We start from the raw sequence: 21,543 nt of genomic DNA, 5'->3' as shown, positions 1-21,543 counted from the left end.
GTATTTGTTAAGCGCTTACTATGTGCAGAGCACTGTTCTAAGCGCTGGGGTAGATACAGGGTCATCAGGTTGTCCCACGTGAGGCTTACAGTCTTAATCCTCATTTTACAGATGAGGGAACTGAGGCACAGAGAAGTTAAGTGACTTGCCCACAGTCACCCAGCTGACATGTGGCAGAGCTGGGATTCGAACCTGTGACCTCTGACTCCCAAGCCCAGGCTCTTTCCACTGAGCCACGCTGCTTCTCACGCTACTAACTCTACTGTCTTCTCCCAAGCGCTTAGTACAGTGCCCTCCCAAATGCTTAGTACAGTGGCTGGCAGACCAAATGAGTTGAGTAAATACTACTGATTGACAGTGCTGTTCCTCCTTGACTGGAAGCTCCTCGAAGGCGGGGAATCTCGTCCCCCAATTCTATTGTCCACCCCCGAGCGCTCAGTTCAGTGCTTTGCACGCAATAGACTGTCAGCTCCTTGAGGCCAGGGAGTCTGGTCTACTAACTCTATCGTCCTCTCCCAAGCGCTCACTACAGCACTCCGCACGCAGTGGACGCTCAGTCGGCGCTAGCGATGGATGGACTGATTTCATCATTGTTAACGCGACGGGGAGAGGATGGACTGATTACGTCGTTGCTAACGCGACGGGGAGACCGAGAAGTCACACGGCGAGTCGAAGCAAGGCGGGACGTCTCCCCTATGAGAATGAAGACCGAAGCAGTAGTTCCCATGCTCTTCCACAGGAAAAAAACCAAACAAAAAACCCAAACCACAAGAATACTTTGGAAAAAATCGTATTTCCGTTTGGATTTCCGGATCTTCTTTCTCTTTCCTTCTGAAGTTCCCACCAACCGTTTCAAGTGATGGGAGCCTCGCTCCCCGGTAACAAAACAAATTAAACAACAAAACAGAACATACCAAAAAAAAAAAACCAAACAACCCACTCCCACATTCTTTACCTTTTGGCCCCAAGGTGCGCTTTTCTAATGAAACACGATAAAATTAAATAAATAGAATTCCAACTACGTGAGGTCGACAGAAAAACGGCGGCTGGGCGGTAGAGTCTCTTTAAGTCGAAGACAACTTCCCAAGTTTCCCCTTCCACAGTTGAGCGCCCGGATGGGAGACGGGAGATCCGGGAATACGAAGAACGGCGTCGTATCCGTACTTTTTTCTAAAAGCCGGTCTCCCCCTCTTGAGGGATTTCTAGACGTCCCACGGGTCCCAGAGATCCGTGACAACAAACTTTCCGGCGGTCGTCGCCGACCCGACTCCCGCCACCGTCCCGGATTCCAGCTCGGCTCTGCCCCCCGATATCCGGGCCCGGCCCCAAGGGCTGCCCGATGAGCTCCGTCGTCCAAATCGCTTCGATGGCTTGGCACTGTTTCTTCGAAGCCTCGGTCACTGTCGACTGGTGGGTCATTCGGAGCCTCCGGGAGTCAGACGCTTTTGAGGCGGGGAGGAGCACTGAGTAAAGGCGACAATTAACGTGGGCTATCCCTTCCCCTCAACCCCGCGGTGGTCCTGAGAGAGCTGAGGCACTCGATAAATACCATTAATCGACCGACTGACCGGTGGAATGTGATCTGGGGCGGGGGGAGGAGGGGAATATTGGCGGGGAGGCGGCCGCGATACCCAAAACCTCCCTCATCTCGCCGATCCGGGGGACCGCGGTGAGGGTGGGCCGGGTTTCTCCGGAGAGCTGTCATTCCTCGCTCCGTTCGATCCTTTTTCCTCGCTACCCTCCGTGGGGAGGCGTGGGGTCATCAATCTCTGACTGCAGTCACTCAGAGCAACTGGAATGACGGAAGAAACGGGCACCGGTGACTCCTCAGCTAGACCGACGGCTCTCTGCGGGCAAGGATCATGTCTTCTAACTCTACCGTCTTCTTCCAAGCGCTCACTACAGTGCTCTGCCCACAGTCGACTGTCAGCTTGTTGAGGGCGGGGATCATGCTTGCCTGTTGCACTTTCCCCCGGAACGCTCAGTACGGTGCTCTGCCCAGAGCAGGCGCTCAATAAATAACGACCGACGAACTGATTTTGCAAATGACCCGCCGGGGCGGGCTTCGGTCCCGGTGCCTCGGAGAACCGCCGTGCCGGAGGGATGCGTCGGAACTTCGGGCGCTCGGCTCCGACCGCCTCTCCGGGGACGACGCGCCCGGGATCCCGACGTTCGGCCCCGGGCGTCCCCTGGCCTCCGACGCGGAAAATAAATACAAACGTCCCGGTCTTTCCGGACCCCTTCGATCGTGAGGCGGGTTTAGGCGGCCTCCTCGGGCGGGCGATCGCAACGTCCTTGCCCGGTGACCGGCGGAGTCCGGCGGGGAAACGCGAGCTACATCTCCCGGCCTCGGAGAAGAAAAATAATCGTAACGATACGGAAATGAAAAAAGTGCTCATTCCGGGTGGGAGAGGGGAGAGTAGACAAATGAAATCTCCTCTGTTGGGAGGGCTCCGCCGAAAAGACTACCTCCGCAGAGAGGCGCGGGATGGCAACTAAAAGGCCCGTGAAGGCCAGCCCGCCTGACTGCCCCTCTTCGTCTCCCGGGCGGACCGACGAACGCTGTGCTGGACGCTGTGCTGGACGCCTGCCATCGACGTGGGCTTCTGCTTCGCAGATGGGGGAAACTGGGGTTGGAAGAGGGGAGAGAGGACACTTGGTTAATGTTTTTTTTAAATGGCATCTGTTAAGCACTTGCTATATGCTAGGCACTGTTCTAAGCGTTGGGGGAGATACACGCTAATCAGGTTGGACACAGTCTGTATCCCACATGGGGCTCACAGTCTTCATCCCTATTGGATAGATGAGGGAACTGAGATACCAGAGAAGTGAAGCGACTCGCCCAAGATCCCACGGCAGACAAATGGCAGAGCCGGGGATTGGAACCCAGGTCCTTCTGACTCCCAGGCCCGGGCCCTGTCCACTAGACCGTGCTGCTTCCTATCGACTGCTTGATTTCATTAGATTTTACGATGCGAGAGAACCTTTGCCTAGCTCAATCGATCAATCAATAAATGGTTTTTATTGAGCACTCACTGTGTAGGGAACACTGTACTAACTGCTCAGTGCCATTAATCAAGACAATCTGCCAACCGCCTCGGAATTAAATACGTTCCCCGGTTAGCTGCAGAACTGTACAAAAGACTCACAATTCCACAGGAGGGATTTTTTTCCAGGAATTTTCCATGTGGCCGGGCAGCAAGGTTCCCCTAGCACCTCTGCTAATTGTGGCAGTTGTTAAGCGCTTACCGTGTGCCAGGGACTGTACTAAGCGCTGGGGTGGATGCGAGCAAATCGGGTTGAACTCTGTCTCCCTCTTCCCCTCTTCCCCTCCCCTCGGCTAAGCCCCCTTTCCCTCTGCTCCTCCCCCTCTCCCGTCCCCTCCCCTCAGCTCATTTGGATAGATTTTTATTTCCCTATTTATTTCGTTAATGAGGTGTACATCCCCTCGATTCTATTTATCGTGATCATGTTGTCTTGTTTTTGTCCGTCCGTCTTCCCCGATTAGACTGTAAGTCCGTCACCGGGCAGGGATTGTCTCTATCTGTTGCTGAATTGGACATTCCAAGCGCTTAGTACAGTGCTCTGCACATAGTAAGCGCTCAATAAATATTATTGAATGAATGGGACTCACGGTCTTCACCCCCATTTTACAGATGAGGGACCTGAGGCCCAGAGAAGTGAAGTGACTAGCAACTCCTTCCTTAGAGCCCCTGTCCCCCCGTCTCCCCCATCCCTCGCCCTTAATGACCTGGCCACCTACTTTACTGAAAAAATTGAAACTATCTGGAGTGATCCCCCTAAAATCTCTCTGGCTCCTCCCCAATCCCTCCCGCCTCCTGTCCCTTCTTCACCTTTCCCAGCGCTATCTCAAGAGGAGATCCCCGCCTTCTCTCCAAATCCATCCCTCCACCTGCGCACCCGACTGTAATCCTTCGCACCTTATCCGAACACTTGCCCCTCAAGTTCTTCTCCTCCAATTCTCTCCTTGATCCCCTCCGACCTGGCTTCCGTCCCCTTCGCTCCAGAGAAACCGCCCTCTCAAAGGTCACCGACGATCTTTTTCTTGCCAAATCTAACAGCCTCTACTCCATCCTGATCCTCCCCGACCACTCGGCTGCCTTCGGCACCGTCCACCACCCCCTTCTCCTGGAAACGTTATCCATCTTCAGCTTCACTGACGTCGTCCTCTCTTGTTTCTCGTCCTATTTCTCTGGCCGCTCATTCTCCGTCTCCTTGGCGGGCTCCTCCTCTGCCTCCCACTCCGTGGCTGTGGGAGTCCCTCAGGGTTCAATTCTGGGTCCCCTTCTCTTCTCCCTCTCCACCCATTCCCTTGGAGAACTCATTCGCTCCCACGGCTTCAACTCCCACATCTATGCGGACGATTCCCAAATCTCCATCTCCAGCCCTGATCTCTCCCTCTCCGCGGTCACACATCTCCTTCTGCCTTCAAGACATCTCTCCTTGGATGTCCCGCCATCACCTCAAACTTATCAGGTCTAAAACAGAACTCCTCAACTTCCCACCCAAACCCTGTCTTCCCCGTGGCTTTCCCAACACTGTAGACGGCACCGCCACCGATTCTGTCTCACCAGCCCACAATCACGGCATTATCCTCTCTCGTTCAACTCAAGTCTTCAATCCACTACTAAATTCGGTATTGCTAAATTCATAACATCACAAAAATCCACCCTTTCCATCCCAACTGCTTCCATATTAGTCCAAGTACTTATCCTCTCCCGCCTTGATTACTATATCAGATTCCCGTCTTTCCCCACTCCAGTCCAGACTTCATTCTGCTGCCTGGATCATTTTCCCACAAAACTTTTCAGTCCATGTTTCCTCGCCCCCCAAGAACTTCCAGTGGTTGCTTATCAACTTCCACGTCAAACAGTGATTCATCACCACTTGCTCCAACGCCCTCAATCACCTTCCCTGCTCCTACCTCACCACACTTACTCTCCTACTACAACCCAGCTCCTCTAATGCCAACCCTCTCACTTTACCTCCATCCCACCTATCTCGCCGCCGACCTCTTGCCCACGTCCTCCCTCTGGCCTGGAATGTCCTCCCTTCTCATATCCTACAAACAATGACTCTGCCCTTCCTTCAAAACCTTGCTGAAAGCACATCTCCTCCAAGAGGTCTTCCCTGAAGCCCTCCTTCCCTCGTCTCCTAATCCCTCTGCATCGCCCTGACTTGTTCCCTTTCTTCATTCCCACTCCCAGCCCCACACCACTCACGTCCGTATCGGTAATTTTATTTATTTATATCAATGCCCGTCTCCCCCTCTAGACTGTTAGCTCATTATGGGCAGGGAATGTCTATTGTTATTCTGAACTCTCCCCAGCACGTAGTGGAGTGCTCCGCACGTAAGTGCTCGATCAATACGACTGACTAACTTACAGGATCACACGGGAGACCTGGGGTGGAGCCGGGATTAGAACCCACATCCCTCTGACTTCCAGGAGGGCTCTACCCACTAGACCACACTCCTTCTCTACTGGATCAGATGAACAGACACAACGTGGGCAGTGACCCTGTTACCTGTCGCAAGTAAGCGACCGCTACGACCTCAGGTCGTGAGGGCAAAACCTACGTCTCATCAGAAAACGACAATCGTAATAACTGGAATTTTTTTTTAAGTGCTTACTACGTGCCCAGCAAAGTTCTAAGCGCTGGAGTAAATACAAAGTAATCAGGTTGGACACAATCCACGGCCCTCACGGGGCTCAAAAGCTTGATCCCCGTTTTACCGATGAGGTAACCGAGGCACAGAGAAGTTAAGTGACTCGCCCAAGGTCACACAGCAGACGGTGCGAAGCCGGGGGGCTCAGCGGGGAGCGATACATCAAACCGATTCACAGAGATGAGTCAAAGATGGCACCCGCAACGCCACCGGGCCTCTGAGGAGCACTTGTTCCTATCTGGATGGCCGAGCAGCCCACGTGGCTTGGCCCCGTGGAATACCTCAAACCAATTCACCCGACATAAGCCAGAGACAGCAGGCACTGTGACAAGGCAGTGTTTCTCTCTATTGCTGTCTTGCACTTTCCAAGCGCTTAGTAGAGGGCTCTTCACAGAGTAAGAGCTCAATAAATCAATAAATGAGTGAATGAATGGCCTCTGGGGAGCACCTTTCTATCCGGCTGGCCTAGCAGCCAATGTGGCATGAGAAGATGAATACCTCAACAAAACGGACAACTTCTTCGCTCACCTCCACCCTCTTCGACTTTACGTTGCCTGCGGTGACTCAAGATGAGATCTCTCGTCTCTTCTCTAAATCTACCCACTCCACCTGGGCTTCTGCTCTATCCCTTCACACCTTTTGGAAAACGTTCGCCTCCTCCCTTCTTCCCTCTCTAACTGCCATCATCCAACGTTGACTCTCCAAGGCTTCTTCCCCACTGCTTGCAAACATGCCCGTGACTCCCCTATCCTAAAAAACCCTCCCTCCGCTTATCACCCCGCCTCCCAACCATCCCTCTCAAACTTCTCACTGTCTCCGCTTTCTCTCCTAGATCCCCTCTGACCTGGCTCCCGCCCCCTTCGTCCACAGGGACCGCCCTCTCTAAGGTCGCCAATGACCTTCTTCACGCTAAATCCGACGTCTTGTAATCCTCTCGACCTCTCGGCTGCCTTTTTCCCTGTGGACCGCCCCCTTTCTCCCGGAAACGTCATCCGACCTCGGCTTCGCTGACTCTGTCCTCTCTCTGTTCTCCTCCTCCTAGCTCTCCGGCCGCTCCTTCTCGGTCTCCTTGGCTGGCTCCTTCTCTGCCTCCCAACCTCTGACAGGAGGGGACCCTCAAGGCTCAGTGGGGGGGGGGGTCCCCTTCTATTCTCCATCTGCACCCACTCGCTTGGAGAACTCATCCGCTCCCATGGCTTCAACTCCCACCTCTATGCAGACGATTCCCAAATCTTTCATTCATTCATTAGTATTTATTGAGTGCTTACTATGTGCGGAGCACTGTACTAAGCGCTTGGGATGAACAAGTCGGCAACAGATAGAGACGGTCCCTGCCGTTTGACGGGCTTACGGTCTAATCGGGGGAGACGGACGGACGAGAACGATGGCGATAGAGTCGAGGGGAAGAACATCTCGTAAAAACGATGGCGACTAAATAGAATCGAGGCGATGTACAATTCATTAACAAAATAAACAGGGTGATGGAAATATATACAGTCGAGCGGACGAGTACGGTGCCGTGGGGATGGGAAGGGAGAGGTGGAGGAGCAGAGGGAAAAGGGGAAAAAGAGGGTTTAGCTGCGGAGAGGTAAAGGGGGGGTGGCAGAGGGAGAAGAGGAGCTCAGTCTGGGAAGGCCTCTCGGAGGAGGTGAGTTCTAAGTAGGGTTTTGAAGAGGGGAAGAGAATCAGTTTGGCGGAGGTGAGGAGGGAGGGCGTGCCGGGACCGCGGGAGGACGTGGCCCGGAGGTCCAACCCCGATCTCTCGTCCTCTCTGCAGTCTCCCAATTCCTCCTGCCTTTGAGACATCTCTACTTCGATGGCCCGCTGACATCTCAGCACTGTGATCCTCACGTGGGATAAGCTGATCACCCTGTATCTACCCCAGCGCTTAGAACGGTGCTCTGTACATAGTGAGTGCTTAACAAATACCAACATTCTTACTATTATCTCAAATTTAACATGACCCAAACTAAACGCCTTATCTACCCACCCAAACCCGGTCCTCCCCATCCTTGTCATAACCGTAGACCGCACCGCTATCCTCCCAACCGCCCGATCCCATAACCTTGACGTTGTCCTAGATTCATCTCTCTCACTCCACCCACAGATTCAATCTGTCACCAGATCCTGCCGGTTCTACCTCCGCAACCTCGCTAAAATCCGCCGTTTGCTCTCCAAACGGCTACCATGTCGATCCAAACACTCCTCCTCTCCCGCCCTGACCACTCTATCCGCCTCCTCTCTGACCTCCCTGCCTCCTGTCACTCCGCACTCCAGTCCAGACTTCACTCTGCTGCACGGAGTCCATATTATAAACTATTCCTTTGTTCCTAACAACGTCTGTCTCCCTCCCTAGACCATAAGCTCATTAAGGGCGAAGAATGTGGGTGTGGAGATGGTGAGCACCGTGTGGGACAGCGGCTGGGTCCAACCCGAGTAGCCTGGCTCTCCCCCGGCGCTCACTACAGTGCTTGGCACATAGTGAATGCTTAACAGATTGGGTGAGTCACTTAACCTCCCTGTGCTGCAGTGACCTCGTGTGCCAAACGGGGATCAAGACTGTGAGTCTCACGTGGGGCGGGGAGAGCGTCCAAACTCAGCAGCTTGGATCCACCTCAGTGCTCTAGAGCAGTGCCTGGCACACGGTTGCGATCGAAAGATACCATAAAAAGAAAAAGTGATTTGTCCGAGGTCACCCAGAGGTCGAGAGGTGGAGCTGGGATGAGAACCCGGGTCCTCCTGGCTCCGGGGCCCGGGCTCTGCTGCAGTCATTATAACGACCGTGGTACCTGTTAAGCGCTTACCTCGGTGCCGGCAAACGTACTTAGTACTGGGGGAGATCCGAGCTAGTCGGGTTGGACACCGTCCACGTCCCACATGGGGCGCGCGGCCTTAATCCCGAATTTTCCAGATGAGGTCGCTAAGGCCCAGGGAAGTGAAGAGACTTGGCCAAGGCGGCCCAGCAGACAAGCGGCGGAGCCGGGACAAGAACTCGGGGCCTCCCGCCTCCCGGGGTCGGGCTCCATCCCCTCGGTCGGGCCGCCCTCTCCGACCGCGCCTGGGGGTGGGAGGGGAGACCGCCCGCGACCCCGTCCAACCGAGTGGGTCCCGGGACCCCACGCCCGCCCTCCCCCGCCCCCTCACCCGACTTCACAGAGGGGTCTCCTTCTTGTAGTTGAAGCCGAGGTCCGCGCCCTCGATCTGCAGCTTGAGGGCCTGCTTGAGGCTCAGGTCGGGGTCCGGGGCCGGGGGGCCGTCCGGGCCGGGCCGGGGGCCGGCCCCGCGGGCCAGGAACACCTGGGCCCCTTGCAGGTGGTAGTTGGGGTTGGTCATGATCCCGTTGCGCCTCTTCTGCTCGCCGAGGGGCGGAGGGGCGGGGGCGGGGCGGTCCCGGCCGGCCGGCCGGTCCAGCTGGGTCATCTCGTACTCCAGGACCGGCGGGGCGGCCCCCGGCCGGCCCTTCTTCCGGCCCGGGGGCGGCGGGGGCGGGGGCGGGGGCGGCGGGTGGGGGCCGGCCCCGGGGGAGGGCGGGGACCGGGCCGGCCGGCGGGGGCGGGGCAGCGAGGGCGGGCGGGGGGCGTCCGGGCCCCCGTCGGGCGGGGCGGTCCGGGCCGAGGAGGAGGTGCGCAGCGACGAGGCGTCCGAGGGCGAGGAGCGGGGCCGGTCGGCGGTGGAGTCGGGGGAGCCGGAGGCCGGGGGGCTGCCGGCCGGGGCCGGCCGGGGGGCCGGGGGCCCGGCGGCCGCGGCCCCGAAGCGCTCCAGGAGGCGCAGGACGGGCCCGTGGCCGTGCTTGGCGGCCACGCGCAGGGCGGTGCGGCCCAGCTGGTCGGCGTGGTTGGGGTCGGCCCCGCGCTCCAGCAGGGCCCGGACCACGTCGGCGTGGCCCTCCTGGGCGGCGATGCCCAGGGCCGTGGCCCCCTGGTTGCAGGCGTGGTCCACGGCGGCCCCCAGGTCCAGCAGCAGCTCCACCACGGCGGCGTGGCCCTGCCAGGCGGCCGACTGCAGGGCCGAGCGCCGCTCGCGGTCGGCGGCGTTGACGTCCGCCCCGTGGGCGGCCAGGAGGCGGGCCATCTCGGCGTGGCCCTGCCAGCTGGCCACGTGCAGGGCCGTGCGGCCCTCGGGGTCGCCGGCCTCCACGTCGGCCCCGCCCTCCAGGAGCAGGCGGGCCATGGCCAGCCGGTTCTCCAGGGCCAGGACGTAGAGGGTGGGCCGCCCGTCGGCGTCGCGGCGGTCGGCGTCCGCCCCGTGGGCCAGGAGCAGGGCCACCGCCTCCCGGTGGCCCTCCAGGGCGGCGGCCCGCAGGGCGTTGCGCCCGTCGGCCCCGGGCCGGTCGGCGTCGGCCGCGTGCTCCAGCAGCAGGCCCAGGCAGGAGCAGTGGCCCTCCTGGGCGGCCAGCAGGGCGGGGACCCGGCCGTCGCCGTCGGCCGCGTCCGCCCGGGCCCCGTGCTCCAGCAGGGCCTGGCAGACGGGCCGGTGGCCCTCGAAGGCGGCCAGGTGCAGGGGGGTCCAGCCGGCCGCGTCCCGGTGGTTCCCGTCCAGCCCGCGGGCCAGCAGGGCCCGCACCGCTTCGGCGTCCCCCCGGGCCGCCGCCAGGCTGAGGACCGAGCGGCCCTCGGCGTCCACGCCCCCCGGGGCCGCCCCCCAGGCCAGCAGGGCCCGCACGGCCGGGGCCCGGCCGGCCGCGGCGGCCGCCAGCAGCGGGGTCCGCCCGGCGCCGTCCGCCCCGTCGGCGTCGGCCCCGTGGGCCAGCAGCAGGGCCACCACGTCGGCGTGGCCCTCGCGGGCGGCCGCCAGCAGGGGGGTGGCCCCCTCGCGGTCCCGGTGGTCCACGGCCGCCCCGCGCTCCACCAGCAGGGCGGCGGCCGCCGCGTGGCCCCTCCCGCCCGGCCCGCCCAGGGCCGCCACCGCCAGGGCCGTCCGCCCGTCGGCGTCCTCGTGGTCCACCTCGGCCCCGTGGTCCAGCAGGTGGCGGACCACCTCGCCGTGCCCCATGTAGGAGGCGGCGATCAGGGCCGTGCGGCCCTCGTCGTCCGCCCGGTTGACCCGGGCCCCGGCCCGCAGCAGGGTCAGGACCACCTCCCCGTGGCCGCCCCAGGCCGCCGCCCGCAGGGCCGTCCGCCCGGCCGCGTCCGCCCCGTCCGCCCGGGCCCCGGCCCGCAGCAGGGCCTCCACCGCCGCCCCGTGGCCGCCCCGGGCCGCCGCCCGCAGGGCCGTCCAGCCCTCCCGGTCCGTGCGGTTCACGTCGGCCCCGGCCGCCGCCAGGCGGGCCAGGACCTCGGCGTGGCCCCGCCGGGCCGCCAGGGTCAGCGCCGTCTGCCCGCGCCCGTCCTCCCGCTCGGGGTCGGCCCCGCGGGCCAGCAGCCGCTCCACCGCCTCCAGGCGGCCGGCCCGGGCCGCCGCCGTCAGCGGGCTGCGGCCTTCCGCCGCCTCCCCGTCCTCCCGCTCCTCCTCCTCCTCCTCCTCCTCGTCCTCCTCCTCGCCCCCCTCCTCCCCGTTCTCCTGGCCCCCGGCCACCCGGGCCCCGGCCCGGACCAGCAGCTGGCGCACCTGCTCCTCCTCCTCCTCCTCCCCCGCGCCCCCGCCCCCCGGGGGCGGCGGCGGGCCCGGGGCCTCCAGGGCGTCCCGCACGGGCGCCCCGCTCCACACCACCCACGAGGCCAGCTCGGCCGGCGCCAGCCGCAGGTTGGAGCGCACCAGGTGGCGGGCCAGCTCCCTCGCCCCCAGCGGGCCCAGCTCGCCGGCCCGGCAGCCGTAGCTGACCGCCAGCATGCGGTGGCCCTCGGCCGCGTTGCACAGGTACTTCTGCGTGCAGTGCTTCACGTCCAGCAGCCACTCGGCGAAGCTGTGGTGGAACAGCAGCTTGGTGCCCCCCAGCCCGTCCACCAGCAGCTTGGACAGCCCGTCCAGCTTGCGCTGGAAGCCCTCGGCCGTCAGGGCCGTGTTCTTGGTCCACACCGCCCGGTAGAGCTCGGCCGGGGTCAGCGGGCGGCAGGCCGCCAGGAGGACGTTGAGGATGGGCTGCACCCGGGCGAACTGCTTGCGGACGAAGAGCCGTTGGCACAGCCAGAGGTAGAGCCCGTTGAGGGTGCCCGGGATGTCCCGGATCTCCTGCAGGAGGATGGAGTTGTCCACCACGCCGTCCAGCACGCGCTCCAGGTAGAGGAAGCAGCCGCTGCTCTTGATGTGCAGCTGGTTGAGCATCTCGGCCGTGTCCTTGGTCAGGTGCTGCCGGAGGGCCTCCTCCAGGTCCAGCCGGTACAGGATGTACTGCTGGATGTCCTTCACCACGTAGGCCTTGCGCAGGTCGTCCAGGCTGATCTTACGGAAACCTGGCGGGGGGGACGGACGGAGCCGTCAGTCGGGGGACGCCGGCGGACCCAGCCGGGGGGGCCCCGGGGGGTCCTCGTCCCGGCTCCGCGGCCACGATAATCGGGACCGGGGGGATCCGCGAAGCGCCGACGGCGCACCGGGCGCCGGGGCCGACGCCGGCTCGCCGGGTTGGACACCGTCCCCGTCCCGCGCGGGGCTCACCGTCTCCTTAATCCCTCTTTGACGGACGGGGGGGACCGAGGCCCGGGGAAGGGAGGTGACGGGGCCGAGGTCACGCGGCGGACGGGTAGCGGAGCCGGGACGGGGACCCGGGTCCCCGGGGCTCCGTCCGCTGAGCCGACCTCGGGCCGGTCGCTCTACTTTTGCGGGCCTCGGTTCCCTCAGCGGGAAAACGGGGGTGAAGACGGTGAGCCCCGCGTGGGACTGGACCGTGTCCCAACCTCACGAGCCGGGGGCTTCCCCAGAGCTCGGTACGGGGCCTGGCGCGCACAACGCGCTTCACAAATCCCACAGAGGAAAAATACAAACTTCACTCTTCTGGACCTCAGTTACCTCAACGGTACAATGGGGATGAAGACCGCGAGGCCCGTGGGGGTCGCGGACCGGGTTTAGCCCGATGACCTCGAATCTACCCCAGTGCTCAGGACAGCGCCCGCGACACAGTGACCGCTTGAATCCCGGCCTAGCCGACAGAACGCAGGCCTGAGAGTCCGAATCACCTGCGGGTCTGTCAATTGTCTGCTGTGTGACCTTGGGCAAGTCACTTCACTTCTCTGGGCCTCAGTCGACCTCATCTGTAAAATGGGGATGAAAACCGTGAGCCCCAGGTGGGACGGGGACTGTGTCCAACCCGATTAGCTTGTATCTACCCCAGTGCTTAGTACAGTGCCCGGCAAATAGTAAGCGCTTAACGGATACCATAATTATCGTTACCATTATCAACGCCAGACCGCCGCCCTCCCCGCCTTCAGAGCCACATCTCCTCCAGGATGCCTTCCCCGATTAGGTCCTCTTTCCTTTCTGCGTCGTCTGTGTACTTGGATCTGTGGCCTTTGGGCACTAGGCATTCACCCCACCCTCAGCCCCCCGGCATTTATTGGTCCTTGCCCTCAAGGACCTGATGGTTTGTCTTTCTGAAGCTGTCTCTTCAGCGTATACCATGTGTCAGGCACCGCTCTAAGCGCTGGGGCGGTTACAAGTTAATTGAGTTGGACCCGGCCCCTGCCCCACAGAGGGTTCACAGGCTAAGAAGGAGGGAGAACAAGTACTGAATTCCCCATTTCACGGTTGAGGGAACTGAGGCCCAGCGACGCGAAACTGACTCGCCCGAGGGCACGCGGCGAGCAGTAGGTAGAGTCGGGATTAGAACACAGCTCCTCTGACTCCCAGGACCGAGTTCTTTCTTCTGGGCTCCTCTCGACTGTAAGCTCGTTGTGGGCAGGGAATGTCTCTGTCATATTTGTATTCTCCCAAATGCTTGGTACAGTGCTCTGCACACGGTAAGCGCTCGATAGATATTATTGATGTATTAGGCCACGCTGGGCTGGGGAGAACACAGGGGGGTTAGCAGACAGAATCCCCGCTTTCAAGGATCTGACAGTCGAGTCGCGGGTAACAGAGAGTAAAATATAGGCCAGGTAGGGGGACGTATAAAGATAAGAGATTCACCCTACTCAGTGTATAAGCACTGGGCACGAGGGGAGAGAGCGTGGCCTAGCAGAAAGAGGGCAGGGCTGGGATTCACGTGGCCTGGGTTCTAATCCCGGCTCCGCCACCGACCTGCCGGGGGGGGGACCCTGGGAGGCTCACTCTTCCTTTCCCCGGGCTTCAGTTCCCTCATCTATAAAATGGGGGTGGAGAGGGTACGGCCTGGGTTCGAATCCCGGTTCTGCCTCAGGGCCCTTGGGAGGGTCTGGGCCTCGGTTCCCCCATCTGTAAAATGGGGCGGGAAAAAGGGCGGCCTGGGTTCTAATACCAGTTCTGCCGGGGGGACCTTATGCGGATCACTCTATCTCTCTCTGGGCCTCAGCTTCCTCTTTTGTAAAATGTGGCCACATAGAGGGAGGCCTGGGTTCTAATCCCAGCTTTGCCTCCGGGACCTTGGACGGATCACTCTATCTCTATACCTTCCTCCGGGCCTCAGTTTCCTCTTCTGTAAAATGGGGCCGGACAGAGGGCGGTCTGTGTTCTAATCCCGGCCCTGCCGCTGGGACCCTGGGCGGGTCACTCTTCCTTTCTCCCAACCTCAGTTCCCTCATCTGTAAAATGGGGGTGGAGAGAGTACGGCCTGGGTTCGAATCCCGCTCTGCCTCAGGGACCTTGGGAGGGTCCCTCTACCTTGCTCTGGGCCTCGGTTCTCCCATCTGTAAAATGGGGCCGGAGAAAGGGCGGCCTGGGTTCTATTCCCGGTTCTGCCGGAGGGACCTTACGCGGATCACTCGACCTTTCTCTGGGCCTCAGTTTCCTCTACTGTAAAATGGGGCCGGACAGAGGGCGGCCTGGGTTCTAATCCCAGCTCTGCCGCTGGGACCTCGGGTGGACCGCTCTACCTCTATACCTTCCTCCGGGCCTCAGTTTCCTCTTCTGTAAAATGAGGTCGAACAGAGGGCGGTCTGTGTTCTATTACCGGCCCCGCCGCCGGGACCTCGGACGGCCCACTCTTCCTTTCTCCGGGCCTCGGTTCCCTCATCTGCAAAATGGGGACGGACGGGGCGCGCCCCGTCGCCGGTTCCGTGAGGGGGCGGGGGCGCTCTCTTTGGGCGGGTGGGGGGTGGGGGTGGGCCGGGCCGCGGACTGACCGGTGAACATCTTGGTGACGGCCTTGCTCTGCTTGCGTGCGGAGCAGAGGAGCAGCAGCCAGGGCGGGAAGAGGTCGTGGTGATCGGCCAGCAGCTCGGCCACCGTCCCCGCCAGACCGGCCGACGCCTGCTCGCCCTCGCACACGTTGCATCCCTCGTCCACCGAGTCCACCAGCAAGAAGAGGCTCTGCTCGGGGGGCTTCATCCCCAAAAGGGGCAGCAGGACACACCTGGAATGCACACACAAACACACGTGAGCTTTCCAAACGCGCTTCCTTATGCAGACGTCAAAGCGGGACCGCCTTGACGGTAACTCTTTCCCCTGCTTCAGTGGAAGCTCCTTAAGGGCAGGGGGATCTTCTCTACTGCCTCTATTTCCCCCTTCCAAACGCTCAGCACAGTGCTCAGCGCACAGCAGACCGGAAGCTCCTTGAGGGCAAGGGACCTGTCTTCTGATTCTACTGTCCTCTCCCAAGTGCTCAATACAGTGCTCAGCGCAGAGTACTCTTCCAAACCCTTAGTACAGCGCTTCGCACATAGTAAGCGCTCAATAAATATGAGTGAAGGAACAGTAGACTGGAGGCTCCTTGAGGGCGGGGATCGTGTCTCCTAACTCTACTAACTCTTCTCTCCAAAGCATTCAGTACAGGGCTCTGCCCATGGAGATTAGAAGCTCCTTGAGGTCGCGGAACACGTGTACTAACTCTGTTGTCCTTTCATTCATTCATTCAATCAATCGTACTTACTGAACATTTACTCTGGGCAAAGCACTGTACTAAGCGCTTGGGAGAGTACAAAATAACAGACATATTGCCCGCCCACAACAAGCTCACAGTCCAGAGGACTAGTTCTGACCTCCCAAGGGCTCGGTCCAGTGCTCTGCAAGCAGTACAGTGTCTCTTGGTTGAGGGCAGGGATCGTGGCTACTAGCTCCCTTGAACTCTCTCAAGTGCTCAGTACAGTGCTCGGCACACAGTAGCCTCGAAGCTCCTTGAGGGCAAGGACCGAGTCTAAGAACTCTGTTGGACTGTCCTCTCCTTCATTCATTCAATCGTATTTATTGAGCACTGACTGTGTGAAAGGCACTGGAGTAAGCGCCGGCAAAGTACAATTCGGCAACTCACCCAAGTGCTTAGGGTGGTCTTTTTTTTTTTAACGGTATTTCTTAAGCGCTTACTACGTACCCTCACCAACTGTGAAATCCTGCTGACCACAACTTTCTCATTTACCTGCTCTCCCACACGCCACAGCCCCACAGACCTGTCCTTTTCCCCAACGCAAAGCTCCGATCTTTTGACCCCATCCGATTTTCTCAATTCCCTATGCTTCCTTTGGCCTCCATCCCCCAACTACCTTCCCATGATGACCAAATCGACGCCCTCGACGCCTCCCTCTCTACAGAACTCAACTCGCTCTCTCCCCACTCCCTCTGTGTGGCAAAATTATTTCTCCATCTTGATTGACCTCCCTGCCCAACATCTTCACCAGCTATACCAGACTTTTAACTCCCTCCTCAAACCCCTGGCCCCCCCATCTCTCCCATCCCTTGTCTCCAATGACCAGGCCACCTACCTTTTTGAGAAAATTGAAACTATCAGGCACGGTTGCCATAAAATCTCTCCTGCTCCTCTCCAGTTCCTGCCCTCCTCTTGCCCCTTTTTCAACTCTCCCATCTTTCCCAGCAGTATCTCAAGAGGAGATCCCCTGCCTTCTCTTAAAATCCACCCCCTCCACCTGCACATCCGACCCTAACCCTTTTCACCTTATCAAACCACACCCCCCTCCTTTTTCCCCTCCTCAACCACCACCTTCAACTGTTTGCTCTCCGATGGCTTCTTCTCCACTGCTTTCAAAAACGCTCATGCCACCCGTACCCTAAAAAACCCCTCCCTTGACCCTACGATTCCCTCCGGTTACAGCCCCATCTCCCTCCTACCATTCCTCTCCAAACTCCTAGAGCTAATCATCTACACCTGCTGTCTCTAATTCCTCTCCTCCAACTCTCTGCTTGACCCCCTCCGATCTGGCTTCCGTCCTCTTCACTCCACCGAGACTGCCCTCTCAAAGGTCACCGATGATCTTCTTGCCAAATCCAACGGCCTCTATTCCGTCCCGATCCTCCTCGACAGCTCGGCCGCCTTCGACGCCACGGACCATCCCCTTCTCCCGGAAACGTTATTCGACCTCGGCTTCACTGACACTGTCCTCTCCTGTTCTCCTCTCATCTCTCTGGCCGCTCCTTCTCGGTCTCCTTGGCGGGCCCCTCCTCGTCCTCGTACCCCCCAACTGTGGGGGTCCCTCACGCTTCAGCTGTGGGTCCCCTTCTCTTCTCCATCTCCATCCACTCCCTTGGAGAACTCATTCCCTCCCATGGATTCTACTCCCACTTTTATGCGAACGATTTCCCCATCCCCATCTCCAGCCCTGCTCTCCCACCCTCTCTGCGAGTCTCACATTTCCTCCTGTCTTCAAGACATCTCTACCTCAACGTCCCACCGACGCCTCGAACTTAAAAGCTCCAAAACAGAACTCCTTATCTTCCCACCCAAAACGGTCTACCCCCTGATCTTCACAGTCTTAATCCCCATTGTACCGATGAGGGAACTGAGGCTCGGAGAAGCGAAGCAATTTGCCTAAGGTAACACGGCAGACAAGCGTTGGAACGGGGATTAGAACCCAGGTCCTCTGACTCCCAGGCCCTAGCCACTGGCCACGCTGCTTCTCCCTGGATCAACGGAAGCCACATCTTCCCAGTGAATTTCAGAGGGAATCCAGATCTGATAAAGTGACTCTATACTAGAAACTGGTTAGGGGCGGGAATGTGCCTGCCCATTCTGTTGTATTGTACTCTCCGTCCCTCCGGCCTCGCATTTCCTCCTTCCTTTAAGACACCTCTACTTCAATGCCCTCCCATCGCCTTTAACTTAACATGTCCAAAACAGACCTTACCTTCCCACCCCAAGTTCGCCCTTCCCCTGACTCTCCCATCGCTGCAGACGGCACCACCATCCTTTCTGTCTCACAAGCCCAAAACCTTGGTGTTATCTTCAACTCATCTCTCGTATTCAATCCACCTATTCAACAGGTCACCAAATCCTGTCAGTTTAACCTTCACAGCACGGCTAAAATCCGCCCCTTCCTCTCCAACCGATACCGCTACCACGTTAAATCCGAGCACTTATCCCACCCTGCCTTGACTACTGCATCAGCCTTGTCGCTGACCTCCCTGCCTCCTGACTCTCCTCACTGCGGTCGACGCTTGGCTACCCGGATCATTTTCCAAAAAAATATCCGTGCCTCGTCCTCGCCTGTCCCGCCATCGACCCTTGGCCCACGTCCTGGCTCTGGCCCGGAACGCCCTCCCTCACCTCCGCCAAACTAGCACACTTCCCCCTTCCAAAGCCCTGCTGGGATCTCACCTCCTCCAGGAGGCCTTCCCAGTCTGAGCCCCCCTTTTCCCCTGTTCCTCGTCCCCTCCCCATTGCCCCGGCTTCCTCCCTCTGCTCTACCTCCCTCCCCACAGCACTTGTGCATATATGTACATATTTATTATTCTACTTATTTTATTAATGATGTGTATCTCTCTATAATTCTGTCTATTTGTATTGATGCTATTGATGCCTGTCTGTCTGTTTTGTTTTCTTGTCTGTCTCACCCACCCTAGACTATGGGCCTGTTGTTGGGGAGGGATTGTCTCTATTTGTTGCCAAAGTCTACTTTCCAAGTACTTAGTACAGTGCTCTGCACACACTAAATGCTCAATAAATACGACTGGATGAATGATTCCACTTCCTCATCAAACAGAAACGCCTCATCGCCGGCTTTAAAACCCTCAGTCTCCTTGCCCCCTCCTACTTCACCTCGCTGCTCTTCTACTCTAACCCAGCCCTCACACTTTGCTCCTCTAATGCCAACCTCCTCACTGTACCTCAATCTCATCTATCTCGCCCACATCCTGCCTCTGGCCTGGAACCCTCTCCCTCTCCAAATCCAACAGACAATGACTCTCCCCACCTTCAAAAGCCTTACTGCAGGCCCATCTCCTCCAAGAGGCCTTCCCTGACTAAATCCTCCTTTCCTTTCCTCTCAGTCCCTTCCGCGTCACCCTCATCCGCTCCTTTTATTCATCCCTCCCTCCGTCTCACGGCACTTTTGTCCAGATCTAGGACTGATTTCACCCTTGAACGATTTCTGGTGTTTAGTACTTGTCCGCTTCTCCCAATTCTCCCATCCTTCTTTGTCTTCGCTCCTTAACTTCTCCACGTCTCTAAGCTTCCATCCGCCGACTAAAGTTACCATCCAGCACTGCAGTCCTGTCCTCTCCCTCCCTCCCGATCTACAAGAACCAACCGGCGCTATTTACCGTGTGCAGAGCGCTGGTCTACGCGCTTGAGAGAGTACAAAAGAGTTAGCAGACAGGATGGCCACCAGTCGGTCAGGCAATCTTATTTATTGAGCGCTTACTGCAAGCAGAGCACTGTACTATGTGCTTAGGGGAGTGTAATACAATAAAAGGACATGTTCCCTTCCCTTAATGAACTTACAGTCTAGAGGGGAAGATGTCAATATAAATAAATTACCAGGGCCAGCAGCTGGAAATAAGGAGTCCTGGGTTCTGTTCCCGGCTCCGCCACTTAGCTGCAGTGTGAGTGTGGGCAACTCACTTCACTTCCTTGGCCTCAGTTCCCTTAGTTGTGAAATGGGAATTCAATCCTTATTCCCTTCTACACCATGAGACCCATGTGGGACAGGGGCTGTGTCTGATCCGTGTCTATACCCCAGCACTGTTGGGAAGGGATTATCCCTATTTGTTGCCGAATTGCACTTTCCAAGCGCTTAGTACAGTGCTCTGCACACAGTAAGCACTCAATAAACACGATTGAATGAATGAATGCTTGGCAGAGAGAATGCATTTATTCATTCATTCAATAGTATTTATTGAGCGCTTACTATGTGCAGAGCACTGTACTAAGCGCTTGGGATGAACAAGTCGGCAACAGATAGAGACAGTCCCTGCCGTTTGACGGGCTTACAGTCTAATCGGGGGAGACGGACAGACAAGAACAATGGCACTAAACAGCGTCAAGGGGAAGAACATCTCATAAAAACAATGGCAACTAAATAGAATCAAGGCGATGTACAATTCATTAACAAAATAAATAGGGTAACGAAAATATATACAGTTGAGCGGACGGGTACGGTGCCGTGGGGATGGGAAGGGAGAGGTGGAGGAGCAGAGGGAAAAGGGGAAAATGAGGCTTTAGCTGCGGAGAGGTAAAGGGGGGATGGCAGAGGGAGTAGAGGGGGAAGAGGAGCTCAGTCTGGGAAGGCCTCTTGGAGGAGGTGATTTTTAAGTAAGGTTTTGAAGAGGGAAAGAGAATCAGTTTGGTGGAGGTGAGGAGGGAGGGCGTTCCAGGACCGCGGGAGGACGTGACCCAGGGGTCGACGGCGGGATAGGCGAGACCGAGGGACGGCGAGGAGGTGGGCGGCAGAGGAGCGGAGCGTGCGGGGTGGGCGGTAGAAAGAGAGAAGGGAGGAGAGGTAGGAAGGGGCAAGGTGATGGAGAGCCTCGAAGCCTAGAGTGAGGAGTTTTTGTTTGGAGCGGAGGTCGATAGGCAACCACTGGAGTTGTTTAAGAAGGGGAGTGACATGCCCAGATCGTTTCTGCGGGAAGATGAGCCGGGCGGCGGAGTGAAGAATAGACCGGAGCGGGGCGAGAGAGGAGGAAGGGAGGTCGGAGAGAAGGCCGACACAGTAGTCTAGCCGGGATATAACGAGAGCCCGTAATAGTAAGGTAGCCGTTTGGGTGGAGAGGAAAGGGCGGATCTTGGCGATATTGTAGAGGTGAAACCGGCAGGTCTCGGTAACGGATAGGATGCGTGGGGTGAACGAGAGGGACGAGTCAAGGATGACACCGAGATTGTGGGCCTGCGGGACGGGAAGGACGGTCGTGCCATCCACGGTGACGGAGAAGTCTGGGAGCGGACCAGGCTTGGGAGGGAAGATGAGGAGCTCAGTCTCGCTCATGTTGAGTTTTAGGTGGCGGGCCGACATCCAGGTGGAGACGTCCCGGAGGCGGGAGGAGATGCGAGCCTGAAGGGAGGGGGAGAGGACAGGGGCGGAGATGTAGATCCGCGTGTCATCTGCGTAGAGATGGTAGTCGAAGCCGTGAGAGCGGATGAGTTCACCGAGGGAGTGAGTGTAAATGGAGAACAGAAGAGGGCCAAGAACTGACCCTTGAGGAACTCCGACAGTTAAAGGATGGGAGGGGGAGGAGGCTCCGGCGTAGGAGACCGAGAATGATCGGCCAGAGAGGTAAGAGGAGAACCGGGAGAGGACAGAGTCCGTGAAGCCAAGGTGAGATAAGGTACGGAGGAGGAGGGGATGGTCGACAGTGTCAAAGGCAGCAGAGAGGTCAAGGAGGATCAGAATGGAGTAGGAGCCATCGGATTTGGCAAGAAGGAGGTCACGGGTGACCTTAGAGAGAGCAGTCTCGGTAGAGTGGAGGGGACGGAAGCCAGATTGGAGGGGGTCTAGGAGAGAATGGGAGTTAAGGAATTCTAGGCATCGATTGTAGACGACTCGTTCTAAGATTTTGGAAAGGAAGGGTCGTAGGGAGATAGGACGATAACTGGAGGGGGAAGTGGGGTCAAGAGCGGGTTTTTTTTAGGATGGGGGAGACGTGGGCGTGTTTGAAGGCAGAGGGGAAGGAGCCCTTGGAGATCG

At 58.5% G+C, this 21,543-nt stretch overlaps 1 protein-coding gene across 1 annotated transcript in view; it reads right to left on the bottom strand.

The window, feature by feature from the left end:
- Window positions 1–1,957: 1,957 nt before the first annotated feature.
- Window positions 1,958–21,543, bottom strand: part of ANKRD50 (ankyrin repeat domain 50) — a 33,046-nt gene continuing 13,460 nt past the window's right edge. Inside the window, exons 2-5 of the mRNA XM_039912323.1 lie at window positions 14,818–15,047; window positions 9,269–12,018; window positions 8,834–9,148; window positions 1,958–2,627 (exon numbers count right to left, since the gene is read on the bottom strand). Of these exons, the coding sequence (XP_039768257.1) occupies window positions 8,840–9,148; window positions 9,269–12,018; window positions 14,818–15,022 (3,264 nt within the window). The 5' untranslated portion in view covers window positions 15,023–15,047 and the 3' untranslated portion in view covers window positions 1,958–2,627; window positions 8,834–8,839. The remainder of the gene's footprint in view (window positions 2,628–8,833; window positions 9,149–9,268; window positions 12,019–14,817; window positions 15,048–21,543) is intronic.

This window comes from Ornithorhynchus anatinus, chromosome 6 (genome assembly GCF_004115215.2).
Source record: "Ornithorhynchus anatinus isolate Pmale09 chromosome 6, mOrnAna1.pri.v4, whole genome shotgun sequence".
In the NCBI taxonomy this organism is placed as follows: Eukaryota; Metazoa; Chordata; class Mammalia; order Monotremata; family Ornithorhynchidae; genus Ornithorhynchus; species Ornithorhynchus anatinus.
Note: the sequence above shows the minus strand (reverse complement) of the source record. Positions and strands in the feature narration are given on the sequence as shown.